At 36.1% G+C, this 17,395-nt stretch overlaps 4 protein-coding genes across 7 annotated transcripts in view; 2 read left to right on the forward strand and 2 right to left on the reverse strand.

Annotated features, from left to right (window-relative positions):
- LBD20 (LOB domain-containing protein 20) overlaps positions 1-1,439 on the forward strand; it is a 2,296-nt gene extending 857 nt beyond the window's left edge. The window contains exons 2-3 of the mRNA XM_086635882.1: positions 3-237; positions 802-1,439. Of these exons, the coding sequence (XP_086492008.1) occupies positions 3-237; positions 802-1,155 (589 nt within the window). The 3' untranslated portion in view covers positions 1,156-1,439. The remainder of the gene's footprint in view (positions 1-2; positions 238-801) is intronic.
- On the reverse strand, positions 716-4,011 carry SDG20 (SET domain protein 20). 4 transcript variants are annotated; one of them, XM_086637444.1, is made up of 4 exons: positions 3,138-3,892; positions 2,788-2,883; positions 1,581-1,971; positions 716-1,069 (listed from the first exon to the last, which is right to left on the reverse strand). In XM_086637444.1, exons 1-3 carry the CDS (start codon positions 3,772-3,774, stop codon positions 1,583-1,585), a joined length of 1,122 nt encoding a protein of 373 aa, XP_086493570.1. In that variant the 5' UTR covers positions 3,775-3,892; the 3' UTR covers positions 716-1,069; positions 1,581-1,582. The 4 variants fall into 4 exon arrangements, 3 of the variants coding, with proteins under 3 accessions (XP_086493570.1, XP_086493571.1, XP_086493572.1); XR_015223941.1 differs by lacking the exon at positions 2,788-2,883 and having other exon boundaries at positions 1,302-1,971; positions 3,138-3,984; XM_086637445.1 differs by lacking the exon at positions 2,788-2,883 and having other exon boundaries at positions 3,138-4,011.
- Positions 4,012-7,597: 3,586 nt separating this feature from the next.
- On the forward strand, positions 7,598-11,670 carry BPM4 (BTB-POZ and MATH domain 4). Its single transcript, XM_086634235.1, has 4 exons — positions 7,598-8,350; positions 9,091-9,439; positions 9,558-9,837; positions 11,241-11,670. Exons 1-4 carry the CDS (start codon positions 7,959-7,961, stop codon positions 11,426-11,428), a joined length of 1,209 nt encoding a protein of 402 aa, XP_086490361.1. The 5' UTR covers positions 7,598-7,958; the 3' UTR covers positions 11,429-11,670.
- LOC147545973 (maltase-glucoamylase, intestinal protein) lies at positions 11,615-14,217 on the reverse strand. Its single transcript, XM_086634237.1, has 4 exons — positions 13,986-14,217; positions 13,312-13,537; positions 13,065-13,120; positions 11,615-12,026 (listed from the first exon to the last, which is right to left on the reverse strand). Exons 1-4 carry the CDS (start codon positions 14,055-14,057, stop codon positions 11,847-11,849), a joined length of 534 nt encoding a protein of 177 aa, XP_086490363.1. The 5' UTR covers positions 14,058-14,217; the 3' UTR covers positions 11,615-11,846.
- Positions 14,218-17,395: the final 3,178 nt, after the last annotated feature.

A 17,395-nucleotide genomic window follows, 5' to 3' on the forward strand; every position in this document is an offset into this window, starting at 1 on the left:
AGAAGAAAATGCATTAATGGTTGCATATTTGCACCACACTTTGGATCAGACCAAGGGGCAGCTCGTTTCGCAGCTGTTCATAAAGTTTTCGGCGCTAGTAATGTTTCAAAACTTCTTCTTCACTTGCCGATAAACCAACGCCATGATGCAACTATAACAATATCATACGAAGCTCAAGCTAGACTATCAGATCCTGTTTATGGTTGTGTTTCAACCATTCTCGCTCTGCAACAACAGGTCTTGCCCTTCACCGACAGGAAGTGCTACGATCGCTTTATAGAGTTTTTCTCAAGTTCTTGCGTTGTTCATTGATGACACATTAAATGATTGAGATTTTTAAAATTTAATTGATGATAGTACGTACACAGGAAGACATCACATCAAATTCTAAGTCAAGTATGAGGAAAACTGTAACTCAAGTGAGGCTACCATTTGTAACACCTCAAATCCCAAATCTCTACCTTAACTACTTGAAATCAAGATTTGAGATCTTCAACTCGAAAAGCAACCTTCCCAAGTTTTGGAGCGTCAGGTGATGGTCGTTGCTCGCGATTCTGGTTGGAAGGCCTCAAATCTTGGATTTCAAGGCCGTGAGCCTGTGAGGTTGAGAACCGTTATTTGGGGTGGGGTGTTACAAAAACTATGGAAAATAAGCATTTCTCTTCACGAGCAATGTACCATTTTCACCATTCTTTCTCGAAAAACAAGGCACAAATTAAGAATGATATTTTCATATTCGTGATTAGTGTATACAATGTTTATACCTCCGTTATCAAGTTTTTAACAAACTCCGATTATCAGGTGGCATCGTTGCAAGCCGAGCTCTCTATTGTGCAAACACAGCTAGTAAATAGTAGGTTGGCAATGGCAAATGCACTCCAAAGTTCTCAGCAACAGCAACAGATAGCACTGCTTCAGCCTGCATATTCAAACAACTCATGTTCTTCGAACAACCTTGTTAACTTGGCGGGCAGCTTTCCATCTTCAAACTTTGACCTAACAGGTGAGACAGTGCCAACTAACTTGCTAAGTTTGGTCAATAATAATCCGATCCAACATTCTGGGCCGTCTGTACAGGATGAAGAAGATGGTGATGAGGAAGACAGTAGAAATCTGGCAAGTTTTGCCAATCAGATTCTTAACAACAGGAAATAATTAAGCCCCCATTAGATTCTTTTATTCTTAATGTTGAGGCTTTAGTTGTTTTCTTGCAGAAATGTCAACGAGAACAAGTAACAATATCTATATATATATATGCATTAATCATGGTTCTGAATCAGTTTATCAATATAATTACGTACCAAGTTTAATATCGTATACCATACTTCCAGTATACGGGAGAATGCCAAGTTAGTTGCAGATGCTCGATACCACGAAATATGCGACGTTAGACGAATATTATGACATCAATACAAAATCAAACAGCCCTTTTCTCTTAAGACTTTCATCTCTTTTACTGCTTATGGTATAAATTGTCATTACTATTCAAAAGAGAACCAAATCTATGAATCGACAAAATCACAAGAGATGTAAGGGTTTGTAAGAAAATTATTTAATCAGTTGAGATTAAGCAGCATTACCATCAAGTTTGCTCAGAAGGCAGAGTTCCTAAGCAACCTGAGCTTCCACAAAAACAGCGCAATCCATTTTGCTTGAGCCTACCGTCCCCATAGCTGAAACTGAGTTCTTCACCATCTCGTATGTCTTTGGCAGCAAAGAAGCAAAGACGAGGCACCAATGCCCCAGAGTTCCTGACTAGAACTGTTTCTAAGTTACCGCCATCACATGAGTGGCTGATAAACCGTGCAATATTGCCGACCCTAGTTGCATCGATGTTTATCCTTAGACATGCTTTTCCAGATGGGAGATGCTCTCTCACAACAAGAAGTGCACTAGAAAATCGGCCTTTTGATGCAAGTTCATCATATCTCTTTTGCCGCTTTTTGGCTTCTTGAGTGGTCAAGAGTTCACCTGTGAGGTTAAATTGATATTGACAAATTTGGTAAAGAAGAACTGAGGGCTGGTAAATGTAGAATAATGAATCAATCAACTTATCGGTAGGACATTATGAGATTACATTCTTGGATCAAAATCTTACACTGCCATGTTTTCTAAAAAGAGAAGGAAAAGATAAACAATATGAGGGAATCAAATGACGTAAGCAAATTGAGTTTTTGTATGCCTTTAGATACAAGTAATTTTACATCATACTTCCACTTGACACTGTAATTATAATAGAGTGAAAGATTAAAACGAGTAGTTATATATAAGCAAGTACGGTGTACGAAGTTATTAGGCAGGATATTGGGCAGATTCTACAATAGATATAAGGGCAAGCTAAGATTTGTAGTTAATGAATATCCCACCTGACCTATTCGTGAGACAAACAATTTGTAACTAGTCAAGGCTATATAACAAGGCACCTAGTACCCATGCATCATATACAAGAAAAAGAAAAACAATTTGTAACTAGTCAAGGCTATATAACAAGGCACCATCATAACAAGATTCCGCCAACTTACATGACTCCAACACCAACCATCTACCATGTAAACCAAGATCATATAAATTTTTAACGGATCCCGATACAGGTTTCTAGGACCCATCGTCCCCCAACCCCCTCCCAGTATGTGACTCTAAAACCTAACATGTACCATGCAAACCGAGGTCCAAGCATATTCTAAGCGACTAAGCAGATTGTAGCAACTAACATGTCGCTTCCCGCGGGCCAACAACAAAATTGACTTCTCTTTCTACAAGCTATATTACCAGACGAATTAATGTTACCTATGTTCTTATACCTGAGGTGTTCCAGAACTACAAAATCTTCTCCAAATACGTTAGGTAACCATGAAGCCGTAGAATTGGTTACGCCGACAAGATCTAGGCATACGTGACAAATGTGAATAAATGAGGATACTCCAATTTGAAATTTGACATAAATCGACAGCAAATTATCGAAGGAAAAATTATACTAACTTATAAGCTGACATATATGAATGTGATCATTAGAAAATAACAGCAACTGACTAACCAAGAGTTATATAGGAAAAAAACCAAATGGGTAAGAAGTAGCAATGAAAATGCTTGAAATCAACTGCTAACATTGTAATGGCTACTGATTTTCAAAATTATACCTGCATACTCACAAATAAATTGGCCATAGTGAATGAACTGAGCCGAGTACAAACTCCATCCTTTTTTCTCATCTTTGACGATTCTCAACTTAACGGAAACGCCTCGTTGAGTGGGGCGATTCCCACACTCTAACCCACAAGTACAACCTGGACCGCACTCAGTCATCATGTCCGATTCTGAATCCAGTCCCCAACACGGGCATTCCAACATTTCTCCATCGTCTTCATCCGAGCAACTCTTACAAAGACACCCAGAACTACTGCCGTCGTTTGAAGAGACCAATAAACTCGTCGGGTTTGGGACAAAACGAGTCGATGATGAAACTGAGTTGGAGTTAGGGTTTGATCCCCAAAGTTGGGATAAAGTGGGAGAAGAAAGGATTTGAGAAGGAGTGTAGATGAAATAAGAGTAAGGTTGAGAATCGACATTGTTGATGAAAGGGATAGAAAAATTCTCAAGGTTTCTAGAAGCATCTGATGACCTTCTAATGGTGATTGATTTTGATAAAGAATAAAGGGTTTTGCAAGTTGAAGAAACTGAAGCGAGGTCTGAAGGAGATAGCCATGGAAGGAGTAATTCTGCACATTCAAACAACTTATCTTCTTCGAAACAGGACGTGTTTGCTTGTGGTGTCATCGGAACTGATGAGGACCGACGGAAATTTGAACTTATGAGAATGAGAGTGAAAACGGCGGGTCGATGATACTCCCAGCCACTAATGGTATATATATTACTTGGATTATACTACCAGTTTAGTAGGTAGGAGTAATAATTTTCTTTAGCTTTTTCTCACTATCTTATACTTGTACGAAAAATGTCATCTCGGGGAAAATTGGGGCTGAGGGGAAGGCTGATACGTTCACCTTCCAGATCATTTATATCATCCGGCCAATAAGAGTCCGCTATATCAGGCAGAATACTATCATTTGTTGGGACAGATCTGCCTTTTTGTGTTTAGTTTGGAAATTATATGGTAATTGATGCAATTATTTGTGGTGTTTGTTTCACAATTCTTTCTCTACTTCATTCAAAAAAGGAAAAAAAAATTCTTTCTGTACTCTACCGTTCTTACCTCATTTTTTATGTTTTTTTTTAAACCGCAAACCTCATTTTTTATGTTTTTTTTTTTTTTTTTGGAAATCAAATTTCATTTAAAGGCCAAAAGGCTAATGAGAATTACATCATTAAGTTTAAAAGAACAAAGACACAACCAAAACCGTACAAACAAGACTAGTTATGCCTACTTGGAGTGTTAGTAGAGCTGCCAGATCTAACTGGGGGGCTACTTCTAGGCAGTCGCTGCTAACCAACTAAGGGTAGATGAGTAACTGATGCTTCTTTCACCTTATTCTCTTCTCGCCGTCAACTGTCGACGTGCAAATCCCGATTTGCACCTCTATATCCGGTACATCGGGAGAGAGAGTTGTAAGTAGATGAAAAAACTCCCAAAAGTGATTGATAATCAAAGCACTCATACGTGAATAATATGAAAAACAAAAGGTCTTAAAGACCAACAAAAAGGCCCTAAAAAGAACAGAAAACAACATATGACATAAACAAAAGAAAATACTAAATCTAAATCCCCATCGCTTTTGTCGGAAATCCACCGATGTCGCCTGAAACCGCTATTATCGCCCGAAAATCATCGCCGAAAACTGCTTTCATCGTCAGAAACCGTCGTCATCACCGAAGAACCGCCTCCATCACAGAAAAATCGTCGCCGCATAGCCGAAATCCATCTTCCCTCCAAGAATCACAACCGAAAATAGGTCGACATGAATACCTATTCTATACCTTTCCATTGTAGGTTATTAATAATAAATTCTTCAGATCTTAAAGTATGCTTTCATGGAGAAAACAATAATCAACCTTTTAATCTTAGCACCACTTACAAGGTCGACACAAACTTTTCCAGATTCTTACATTCTTTGATGAAAGAGTAATTCTAGTTCGATGCATTTGTTCTTATGGTTCTACAAGACCAGGTTTCACTGGATTCATCATACCCATCGCCACTTTACACTTCTTTTTTTGTGGATGAACCCTAGCGCAGGAGAAACGGCATAAGAAAAGATGTATCAATCACCCTCTCTACTTGATCTGGACGCCTTACAAACAAACACAGATGTTGACAAGGTTGATGGTGTTTAGATCTTTATTAGAAAACGAGTAACGGAATCCGGCAAAGGGAAGACCCTTCGTCGGAGAAGCGAAATAACTCCCTGAAGGACTAAGCAGACGGTTCGGTTATTTTAAATACTTAAGTTGGACTTTTGGGAGATGGTATCTCATTTTTTATGTCAAGGATACAAATATTCTTTGATTTATAGATATCCCATAAGTTGATGATAGATGTCGTGAGAACGAATTATTTTATATAAGAATGAGAAATGATTTAAGAGAAATCACTTTCACCTTTTAGAATCACTAGGGTGTATTTTGTGGTCTACAACAAGAACAATATCAATCAAATTTGACGATATAATTATTTATTTATTTTTTTTAAATTAGTTATTTTATTGAGAGAGATGTTTCAATTTTCCTATTTTAATCCTTCCAATTTCTTTTTGTTTCCTTTTTTCCTAAATGAGTTATCTTATTTCCAAGAATGCCACAACTTTATTGAGAAAGAGGAAGAGATTTCAATTTCCTTTTCTTAACCTTTGCGATTTCTTTTGTTTCTTCTTTTCTTAAATTAGGTATTTTATTTATAAGAAGGACTATATTTTAAATTTGAGAAAAGACTTCTAGACAATATCCTTTATTAACGAAGAATGTTTGTCTCAGTTAACGTTTTTCCCTTATGTATTGTTATATAGGTTAATTATTTTATGGAGAGAGAGATTTCAATTTCATTTTTTAACCCTTTCAATTTCTTTTGTTCCTTTTTTCTTAAATTAGTTATTTTATTTCTAAAAAGGACACGATTTTTTTGAGATATAGAGATTTCAATTTCCTTTTTTTAACCTTTGCAATTTCTTTTGTGTTTTTTTCTTAAATTAGTTATTTTATTTCTAAAAAGGACACAGTTATTATTTTTTTAAATAGTTTATTTTATTTCGAATAAGGACTATATTTTAAATTTTGTGAGGGACTTCTAGACAATATCTTTTATTAAAAATATGATGTTTGTGCCAGTCAGCGTTTTTCTCTTCTATTTTGTCATATAGATAATTCAAATTGGTTTTCAGACATATGACTCATTCTTTAACAAAATATCAAGCAGAAAGTGGTAGGCAAATTATCTATTTTAACATATCCAAGGAGTTGGTAGGAAAATGTAATTGTAATAATTCCATATTGCTCGCAAGAGTGTCCAGAGACTGGGCTATAAGTGTACGCTCAAGCTTAGTACGTACTGAGGCCTTTTGGGAGGACTTCTGGAATCCTAGCCAATAACAAAACCACGTACCTGTGTGAGGTGGTCAAACGGGGACAATATCAATAACTGCTAAGCTTTGGGGCGTTACGTTGTAGTAAGAAAGATATATGTTCCAAAATTAGTAACTAGATGGTCAAATACCAATTATAATGAAAACCATATACTAACCGAAACATACTAAACCAAATAGAATATTGCAATTGATGTGGCAAAATGATAACTAAATTGTTCTACGAAGTTATTCAAGTTTCCAAGAAAGATAACAATAATATTTTTGTTGATAAAATCTACTATTTTTTTTACAACATAGGACTTCAGATATTAATCTAAAATGACACCATACTGCTTCCTAACATATTAGCGATAGAGGTGATACATACAAAAAAAAAAAAAATTAAAAATAAGACACTCATATCTCTTTCTTATGGAAAGAGACCGAAAATTCAAATATTAACGAAATTTATAAACAATAACGATAAAATGCTAAATTGTTGATGGAAAGCCAATATAAATTGGAAGTGGAGGCTCACATTTTACATATACTTCTCTCTTTAAATTGGTGGGATTTTGGTTTACTTAATGGGACAAACTTAGGATTTTTCCTAAGTAAATGGTAAGAAAGAAAAACTCAAATGGAAAAATGTGTGAAGTGTTGTAAGTCAATCCCTCATCGACAGTAAGACTGAGTGTGGTGCTATTTTGAAGAGGTTGAGCACTCTTCCTTAGTGAGTCCTTTTAAAATCGTGAGGCCCAGAAGTGTCTTAGCGAACAGTATCATCAGCCATTCCGGAGGTTGGTCCTGCATCATCCTATAACACGCTATTAACATGATTCGCTCTACTGTGATATAGTCTTGGGAGAGTGTGTTGTAAATCAATCCAAAATCGATGGTGAGACATAGTATGATGCTCCTCTCAATACGTTAGCACCCTTCTTTAGTGAGTCACTGTAAAACCGTGGGCCCTTTTAAAATCCTGAAGCTCAAAAGTGCCAAAATGACCGTATCACTAGGTAGTCAGAAGGTCGGTCCGCATCATCCTAGTACCATGAAGGTGATATCCATACTTGAGGGCAAGTAAATTTGTACATTCCAAAACGGGGCTCAAATTGCGTGTAAGAACACAAAACTAATGCGTATTACGCACCTCGGCGTATGTTTATTTCAATGGCTTTTTGAATTGTCGTTCCCTTTTCTAATTTCCCTTCCCTTCCTCTACTCATCATTTAATCAAAAGTATGATTTAAGAGAGGGAGAGAAATAAGATAGAAACCCTAGTTCCGTTCAACAACTATCCATTCCATTCTCCTCCGTTCATCACAAAAATCTTCATATTCATCCCAATTCCTCAATCTTCAATACACACAACATTCTTCACCTAATTCAATTGGCGTTCATTTGAGGATTTTCATGAAATTTGAAGAATTTTGTGACTAAAAGATGCCGGAAATGAGAGCAGAGAGAAGCGTTCTGATTCCTCCGACGAGCTCACGATCAGTCACAGAAACCGTAAATGGATCTCACAAGTTTGTTATACAAGGTTATTCCCTTGCGAAAGGGATGGGAATTGGAAAACACATAGCTAGTGAAAATTTCAGTGTGGGTGGTTATCAATGGGCGATATATTTCTATCCTGATGGAAAAAACCCTGAAGATAATTCAACTTATGTTTCTGTTTTCATTGCTTTAGCTAGTGAAGGAACAGATGTTCGAGCTTTATTCGAGCTAACCCTTGTTGATCAAAGTGGGAAAGAGAAGCATAAGGTTCATAGTCATTTCGATCGATCGTTAGAGAGTGGTCCTTATACTTTAAAGTATCGAGGGAGTATGTGGTAAGAACCATCTTCTTTGTTATCATTTTAGTTATTGGTTAAATTTGAAGCATTTTTCAATTTCTAGAGCTAGTTATTGACTTAATCCCAATTTATTTGTAAGGGTTGTCATGTTTTTTTTAACTTATGGAAGATAAGCTGAAAATCTAGGCCACCGGGTTAATGTTCGATAAGGATTTTTGTTATAGTTCGGAACATGCCAGCATGATAATGTAGATACTATGCTAGTTTTGGGTTTTAATCGATGATGGCAATCTGATATATATATCATTTATGTCTAGAATCATACTTTAAGTGAAGGAATATTATGCTCATTGTGCCTTATTTCAGTCATTAGTAGCAAGGAATTAAATTTCGTTTCGACCGGAAAATGGAAATTTCCATACCCACCAAAATTTCCATCGAAACTCGAAATTTAACTAATTTTCTCTTAACAATGCCTTGTCAAAGAAATAAATTCCAAAATATTTTAGTTGAAATGACTGAAATATTTCCATTTCCATGCCTACCGAAACTTTTTTTTTTGTTGAAATGCCTACCGAAACTTTATTCCTTGATTAGTAGTATTAATTATATGAGCAGTTACAAGTTAAAGTCCGAGGCTTTGATGGTAATGTTTAATATAACCCGATCTCTGTTTGCCCGTTTTCCCTTATTACTCCGTTTGTTCTAATTACTCAGCGGTTAGCCAAGTTATATACATTTTTCTTCCTGTGTTGATCATTGTTCTTGTCACTCAGGGGATATAAACGCTTTTTCAGACGTGCTGTGCTTGAATCATCTGACTTCCTCAAGGATGATTGCTTGAAAATTAATTGTACTGTCGGGGTTGTAGTTTCAACTGTAGATTGTTCATCCCCGTTGCACTCAATCGACGTCCCTGAGTCTGATATTGGAACTCATTTTGGCATGCTACTGGGGAACGAGGAAGGTTCAGATGTTGTTTTCAACGTGGCTGGAGAGAAAATTCATGCTCATAAGTTGATATTGGCAGCTCGATCTCCTGTATGGCGAGATAAATTCTTTGATCAGTTAGAGGACACTGAGCAGGAGATTGTTGTTACGGACCTGGAACCCAAGGTTTTTAAGGTGGAAAACTTCACTGCTTTTCTCATGAATGGTTTCCATTATCAAATGTTGGATTCTCTAGGTTTTGCACCCTTTATCCTCGTCTGTTTCTTGACCTTCTATCTATATTTTTCAACAGGCTATGCTGCACTTTGTATACAGAGATGCTCTTGTTGACGACGAGGAGTTGTTGGCATCAAGTTCATCTTGTGAATTTTATGTAGCAGACACATTGGCTGGCAAATTGTTATCTGCTGCCGACCAGTATGGTTTGTCTAGACTTAGACAGATGTGTGAGTCATATCTCTGCAAGGATATATCTGTAAATTCTGTTGCTAGAATGCTTGCTTTCTCTGACCGCTGTCATGCCATGGAACTTAAAGCTGTCTGCCTAAAATTTGCAGCTGAAAATCTAGCAGGTATGTATTGTATAGTTCGAATTTGTTTTCGTGGAACATTCCGTTTGCGTAGAGATATAATTCAGATATTATTTGTTTTTTATTACCAGATGGAATCAGTAAGATAGTAACATACATAGTTTGGAAACATGTATAGTAACATACTTATTATTTTCTTATGTGATTGTTTAAACATTATCACCTATGCCATAGTGCTATTAGGTTCAATAGTTATGGAAACATGATTCTGCATATTTAAATCCTTATTTACGTTTAAAGCATTTCATTAACCTATAGGACATGTGCCTGATGAGATGGGGATGAGAGATCCCTAGTAAATTGCTGCATGTCTTGGTTTGGTATACCTTCAACTTCAACCTTGCCGGTCTTCCCAGCTTATAATTAGTATGTTCTCAAAGAATTATAGCATGGCGATTAGCAACTCAGTAGGACTTCAATTTTAACATACATCAAAGCCTTTTTTCAAGTGATCTTGGATACCTTAGCTAGAGCCCATGATTGATTGCATCAGCATTAGCTTCGGGTATGGTGAGACATAGGGCTTATATGATGCGCCTCTAAACATGCCATTTTCTCACGCAAATGGCATATTTTATATGCGAACTAGATAAGATATATAGAATTAGCTTGTATGAAACATTTCGCAGGATGTAAAAATCCATCACTTGCCCCTCAGTATGTTCTGAAAGTTCTCTTTTCTCTAACAATTTAGTTACCATTATGAGCGCATAAACACTCACCTAGCACATAATGGAGAACGCCCACACATTCCGGGAAGTTGAATGCTTGGAACTTCCTAAATTCACTGGAGGGATTAGGGAAAGGGAATCCTCTAGAGGGCAAAACTTTCTTTTTTAGACAGATTAGTTCTTTATTATGCTACCCTTCTTTATGAATATCTTGTGTTTGGTTGAGGCATTGAGCTCCATGGTTAACAAACGGTAAGATGTAGGCAATTGATCAAATCTACATCATTCAGAAATTTTGCCCAACTCACAAATACTGCCCATCTTTCGGAAATTGATAGTCTCAAGTCTTGACTTCATATGAAATTCATACACTTGGAATTTAAGATGCACTTTTTAGGTGCATTGCTTGAAGGCCTTTTAGTCACTCAATTTCTTGTCAGTTTGACATTTTTAATTTCAAGGGTGGAGGTTGGGTTTTCTCCTGGACAAGTAGCTGACATTATTTGTTAGAACTTCTGAAGCATGGGTTGCCGACCAAAAAACTTAATATGATAGATTTGTTATAAACTATTGTGTATTTTGTTTAAAGCAGTTGAATCAAGATTCAAGAAGATTTCAGGTTTTCATTGATCGCACTGTGCTGCTATTTTTCGTATTATTTCCTCCGCTGGGCTTCTAACTCATCTGAGAACACCTTTTAATTTTTAAACACAGCTATTATGAGAACAGATGGTTTTGAATACCTTAAAGAGAACTGCCCAGCGCTACAGTCGGAACTACTGAAGACGGTGGCGGGATGTGATGAGGAATGTAGCAGTGGAAGCGGAAAAAGCCGAAGTGTGTGGGGGCAGCTCTCTGATGGCGGTGATACTAGTGGAAGGAGGGTCAGACAAAGGACCTGATTTGGAAAAAAGTTCTTGAACTTGTATTCTTCTTGCGGGTTTCCTTTTTCTAGGGTAAAATGTTGTTCATTCACAGATGAAGATAATATAGCTAGCTGAAACCATTTCCTTCATGGTTTCAGTCCTTTCATGTTTTTTTGGATGATTACTATGATAACGAATATTATGATGGCAGTTCACTACATGTAATTGTAATCTCTTACTAGCAGTTTTTATTGAAATCAAAAGAATTTTCAGAACCATCTCAGAATACAACTTACTAGACAAAAACTGACAACAAAAATATTTCAGGCCGAAGCTGGTACCGATTTATACATGAAATCAGTATCTGGTTATGATTAAATGAAGCAATCACTTCTGTACAAAATTTATTACAGGAAATTCTGTGACTTAGTTGCAGAGAGAGCAAGAAATGATACTACATTGATGAAGTAAATAACAGGATCAACTTGGGAAGATTTTCGAGGAACAAAGTGAAGGTACTTCCAAGCAAAAATATCAAAACCAAAGCTAGCAATATTTTGGCAATATAGCCACAACTGATGGGAGGTTTCGACCAGGTTGACGAGATTCCAGCAGGACTAAAACCATCTGATCTCTGCAATATAATGGCCAGGAGGTCAAAACAGGTTGACGCAAAAATGCAAAAATACAATTACGAACTTTGACAGAATTAAACCTAAGAAGGTTGCAGGAAAAGAAATTTACTGCTTATAGAGTTAATAATTCAAGAAACTATAAGCTTACATTTGTAAGTGTAAATTCGGCAGATGAAATCAGTTTTTATATACAATTTATGAATTAAGCATGGTAACTTGTTACTTGATGAACTTTTTAACAAAGATCAAAATTGGTGATTATGACTTCCATTACTAGAGCTTATATCATGTCTTTTTTAGGCATATCACGATTTAATGCTTGGAAGGCTAGTCTGGGTTGGCACCGTTTACAACTAGTCTCAATCAAACTAATCTACTACTAAAGTTGTTGGGTGAGACGGGGTTTTTGACCCTATACCTCATCATACAAATGAGCTTATCCGAGTGGGTGTAGCAACTCTGACCAGACAAATCCATTGTAATTGGTAAGCTGGTTCCTACGACAGAGGGGTAACCCTACAAGAACAGTTTTTGGGCTTGTGTCTGTGTCAACTCGCTTGCTTAAGTTACTTAAGAGGGGCTCCATCACTCCATCAGCGCGTAACTTGATAGTTGTCATTTACTAATCTATAAATTTGTAGAATAAAAGCAGAACATGTAAAACATTATTCACAAAGTAGAAACCTCATTGGTCAACTATGTCTTACCAATACACCCAACTTGAAGAAATTCCTAGCTCAGTCAAAAGGAAGTTTTAGATCTTCAAGCAGAATACCTAAACTAATCGATTTCATTAAGTCGACTTTCATGTTCAATTTAACTTCTTGAACATCTAACAAGCTCTACCAGAGGTGAAAACACTCACACCGATTCTAGTAGAAATTAACATGGTGCGGATTAGATTAAGATGCATGAAAAACACTCAAACAGAAAAATTATGTATAGTTCTTCACTTAACAAACCAGAACTTCAAAAGGGATTAAAAGAATTTTTACGGAGTCTTAGTTAAGTAAGGATAGAGTTGAATTTGAACATACCATAACAGTAGGGGGCTGCTTGTATGTATACTGAACTTTGTTCTCTTTTCCAGTAACTACATAGAAAGAAATGATTAAACGAAGATTAAAACTCACCCATCTAAAGATTAGCTAAACGAAGACTCTTCTTTACTTATTTGGTACTTCATAATTTTCTCCTTTCATTATCTCTTTTCGACCACAAAAAAGAAACCCCATTCTACAAACAATGGAACGTGCTTGGATCAGATAAATGAAGTCATATTACCTTCTTCTGTTACTGTTTGCAATTTCCAACCATCCCCATAATCGACAAGAACCGAAGTAGGACCAAAACTGATAGGTTCTTCCCCTTCTTTAACAGCTTCAATATATGAAGCAAGAGGGGTTCCACTACCTAACTTTCTGTTTATCAAGGATATTGCAAATTTGGATTCTGAACCACAAGCGAATCGCCTAACTTTACCTGTACTTTTGCAAGTAACCTCCAAAAACTGATTCAAAAGATCAAAACGGAGCGAATTTCAGTAACAAAACCATTCATCCAAAGGAGATACAAGATTAAATGATTACGATAGACATCATACATCAAATAGCTTCCATACATAGTTAAGAATACAGATAAACCTTAAAGGCTATAGAAATAATTCTAAAGGGCACTACTTTGATTAATACCCTTTAGGCATTTAATAACAAGAATCAATAAATGATAGGTTTCCACCCCCCTCAAAGTATCAATTTGCTTCTTATTTTTCCAAGAACAAATAAAACCCTAACATTTGGAAAGATAGAAGAAGGAAATTGAGAATCATACAAAAAGCAATAAAGTTAGGAGAAATTAATCTAAGATTAGTCAAACATAAAGTACAAGAAGTCTGAATTTAATTTTAATGAAGATGAGTTCAGAATCATGTACTACTACTAGTTAGGTCTTACTCTTACCGGAGGAGATGGAAGGGGTAGCGGAGGTTGAAGGATGTTAGTGGATGCGACTTTTTCTTCTTCTTCTGCCATTGAAATTTTGGAACTGAATCTTTTGGGGTTCTCAAACCAAAGCTAATCAATCTGAAACGATCAACTCTCAAAAATTGGACTCTCAAACTGGTAGTTTGACTTGAGGGCCTCATTTTTACCCGGGTAAATAGTGTTTGAACTTTTATTTTTCAGTTAAATGGTACAGTACAAATTCAGATTCCGATAACCAGAAGACATCACACTAGCCAGTCATGACGTGTTAGACATGTCACAACAACGGCAAACGCACCTTTGAGTCATGTGGAGCCATACTACAAAGTCTGGATATGGAAACTCCACTTATCATCGACTCAGACAATTGGCGTGGCAGATTTGTACCCGCACACTAAATTTTTTTTTTTGAAAGTTTGACGCGGTGTGATTTTATTTCAAGCTCAATATCTTTGTTCATTCCTTTGTTTATATCTTTTTTTTTTTTTCGAAGTCGACTACGATGTACGTATGTCGTTACATTTGACACTTGCTACATCATAGATGTGATAAGCTCGATAACCGCCCACTCAAACACTAACAGAATCGGGCCTATAGCCCAACAAGACATGGCCTAAAGCCCAACAACATTATTTACACCCTAATCCGGTTGACCCGTGACAAACCGACACGGCATGAACAGTTTCGTGTCATGCCATACTGTGTCGCCTTATAAATAGGGTGTGCCAGTCTGTTTTTAGGCCGACACGGTCCGTTGGGCACCAGCAACTAAATGGAAGTTCCTCACCTCCTCCCCATATATCCTATCCTATATTGGGAGTAATTTGTCTGAGAAAAGACATTCAACTAAGAAATGGATTAGTCTGAAGAACTCGGGTCAGAAGCAATAGTCTGGTTAAAGGAAGGAACTATGTAAGAAAAGCCCAAGATTTGGGCCCAAATACGAAAAAAAACCCACTCGGGAATAATAATGTAAAAAAAACCCAATTTTTAAACTGTTGGCAATACTTTTGAAACTGTTACAACACTTTTGAAACTGTGACAACATATATAATTATGTGTGAACAAAAACAAATTTGTTCATACATTTACAAAATTGTTGAGAGCAAATACAAAATTGTTGAGAGCAATCTGTGTTTTGTTCAGACATTTTAATGAATGTTTTGTAATTTTAAATTTTGGGTTTTTTTTGCATTATTATTCCGGGTTGGGCTTCATTTGATATTTTGACCCGGATTTTGGGCCTTATAATTTTCCTCTCTTAAAGGAATGCCATGACAACAATGTCAAGAGCAGTTTTATAGGCGCCTCTACAACCAAAATGTCTGGGTGTTTAAGTGGAAAAGAGCCCAGGACAACCTGAGTGTGCCTGAATTTCCATAATCTCAATCCTCCTTTCTAGCTCAAAGCAATTCATACAAGTGTTTGAAGAATTCTTGTTATATGTGTCTTCAATATATAGAAGAACAAACCCCTTTTGCTCGACAATTTTCCCATGTGTCAACTAATCTACGAATAACAACACCATTTCTAGGCCAACAATGTCATCCATCGCTCAAGTTACCTTTTCTATACGCGGCATTTAGTATTCAATGAGATTTCAGATCATTCTAATTCATGATTTTCTACTAGTATAATAGTATTTTACATAAATGTAGTCTCTATGTTAGTCAAATATATTTGACATAGTCAAACAATTATTATTTGTGTTTGATGAGAAATGAGAAGGGACAAAACTCCACCTATCAATTTTCATGCCTTAGTAAACCTAAATTATTTTTTGTCTATCATTATCATTGTCTTCTAGTATCTAAGTTTTTTCTCAAAATATGACTGGCTATAAACAAATCCCTACATTCATGCACATGCTATATTATATCAAGGTCTTGTTTTGATTCTTCCTTCTAGTATGGATTAAATTTGGGATAGAAAGTGAATGTAGTAATGGAAGAGTAGAAAACAGGGTTGGCAGGAGGGCCCTGTTTTATTGTAGTGAGAGAAAGTGAAAGAAAACTACTTTGATTGAACAAATGAAGTTTGAATCAGGTCTCTCTATCTAGGGTTGGCTGAGTTTGTACAACAGTAGATAAGGCTAGAATCCAAAACAAAGTGACCCCAACACCTAAAATATCAAGCCAATTTCTTATCTATTGTTGTTTTCTAGGTCTCCAATAATGATCCCAATCTTTAGATATATCATCCCTACTTTTCAAATGACAATATTGGAGACAAGTTATTATGAAAATGATAGTATTATTTTGAATCATCTCTATACAAGTTCTAGTGGTAACTAAACACCCCCTCTTATACTGTGTAGTTTTATAGAGAAAATTAGTACATAGAGAATGTTTTTTTTTGTTGAAGTACATAAAGAATTTTGATCTGATAAAATAGTTCATTTGCTTTAGGGAAAATTTGAATTTTTTACTATTATCACATATAAAGTAAGTACTTAACCACTAAGCTATAGTTTGAAATTTATTAATAATATGATCGTAAAACTGGTCGCAAAACTTCAAAAAAAAACCCTTAATTATGTTGGGGGCAGAGTAGTCGCTTTCGCTGCTTTGTTGTTTTCGACGGAGCCGTCTTTGTACGTGTGAAAGAATAATCCTAAAAGCATTGTTATTATCTTGGTCCTTCTTTTAAAGTTAAAGAGCCAGGGCAATTGTATAGGCATAGTATTTACTAGGGTAAGTCTATATATGGTTCCTTGGATCACCCTATCCTTCACCTCCAATTGTACTATTTTGGAGATCCAAAATTACAACTCATAAGCATATATTAAAATAAATAGTGGGATTATCTAAAGAATCATATAGTGGTCAACTAGAAGATTATCATAAGATTGAAATTTGATACTCTTGTTAATTGATATTGATCTGATTTGTGTGGAAAGTGATCTCCCCTAGTTGTATGGACATGCTTTGTGTGCAACTCATTTCAAGTGAGTTGCCTTCTTATTCACACAATCTCAAAAATAATAAAATAGTCACTAACTGACTCATATTAATCCTTAAAGCACACAACATGAGAGAATCTTTCTGATTTCATCCTCATTTTAAAAAGGGAATGAGTTTGAAAAGGTTGCATCTTCTTCTAGAGAGGATAAGTTGTTGGGATTGGGGAATTGGGAACTGTTCATCTGGTCTGTTTGGCTAATGCTGACTGTACTCTGATTCGAACTCATTTTTAAATGGTTAATTCCAATTTGGCTCTCAATTAGTAACAAATGTGTAAATTTAGTTCCTCAGTTGTGACCAACTAGAATTTTGGCCCCTATTTATCCGATCAATATGGACTTCAATATTGTAAGCCAAACATAACCGTCAAGGTTTTTATTATCTTTTTCACCCTTCATTTTAAAAATTGTTCTCCTGATTGTC

This window comes from Eschscholzia californica, unplaced genomic scaffold (genome assembly GCF_041429995.1).
Source record: "Eschscholzia californica isolate CP2 unplaced genomic scaffold, dmEscCali1.0.p SCAF_4, whole genome shotgun sequence".
Taxonomy (NCBI): Eukaryota; Viridiplantae; Streptophyta; class Magnoliopsida; order Ranunculales; family Papaveraceae; genus Eschscholzia; species Eschscholzia californica.

What these genes read in the sequence shown, in the direction of transcription:
- SDG20 (XM_086637444.1), bottom strand. Translation starts at nt 3,774, where the DNA reads ATGACACCACAAGCAAACACGTCCTGTTTCGAAGAAGATAAGTTGTTT. An exon ending in ATTTATTTGTGAGTATGCAG is followed by an intron (nt 2,884 to 3,137) that starts GTATAATTTTGA and finishes ACGTATGCCTAG; the next exon opens with ATCTTGTCGGCGTAACCAAT. An exon ending in CCTCAGGTATAAGAACATAG is followed by an intron (nt 1,972 to 2,787) that starts GTAACATTAATT and finishes TTAACCTCACAG; the next exon opens with GTGAACTCTTGACCACTCAA.
- BPM4 (XM_086634235.1), top strand. Translation starts at nt 7,959, where the DNA reads ATGCCGGAAATGAGAGCAGAGAGAAGCGTTCTGATTCCTCCGACGAGC. An exon ending in TGGAACCCAAGGTTTTTAAG is followed by an intron (nt 9,440 to 9,557) that starts GTGGAAAACTTC and finishes ATTTTTCAACAG; the next exon opens with GCTATGCTGCACTTTGTATA. An exon ending in TGCAGCTGAAAATCTAGCAG is followed by an intron (nt 9,838 to 11,240) that starts GTATGTATTGTA and finishes TTTTAAACACAG; the next exon opens with CTATTATGAGAACAGATGGT.
- LOC147545973 (XM_086634237.1), bottom strand. Translation starts at nt 14,057, where the DNA reads ATGGCAGAAGAAGAAGAAAAAGTCGCATCCACTAACATCCTTCAACCT. An exon ending in TACCCCTTCCATCTCCTCCG is followed by an intron (nt 13,538 to 13,985) that starts GTAAGAGTAAGA and finishes CTTTTGAATCAG; the next exon opens with TTTTTGGAGGTTACTTGCAA. An exon ending in AGCAGCCCCCTACTGTTATG is followed by an intron (nt 12,027 to 13,064) that starts GTATGTTCAAAT and finishes ATTATATTGCAG; the next exon opens with AGATCAGATGGTTTTAGTCC.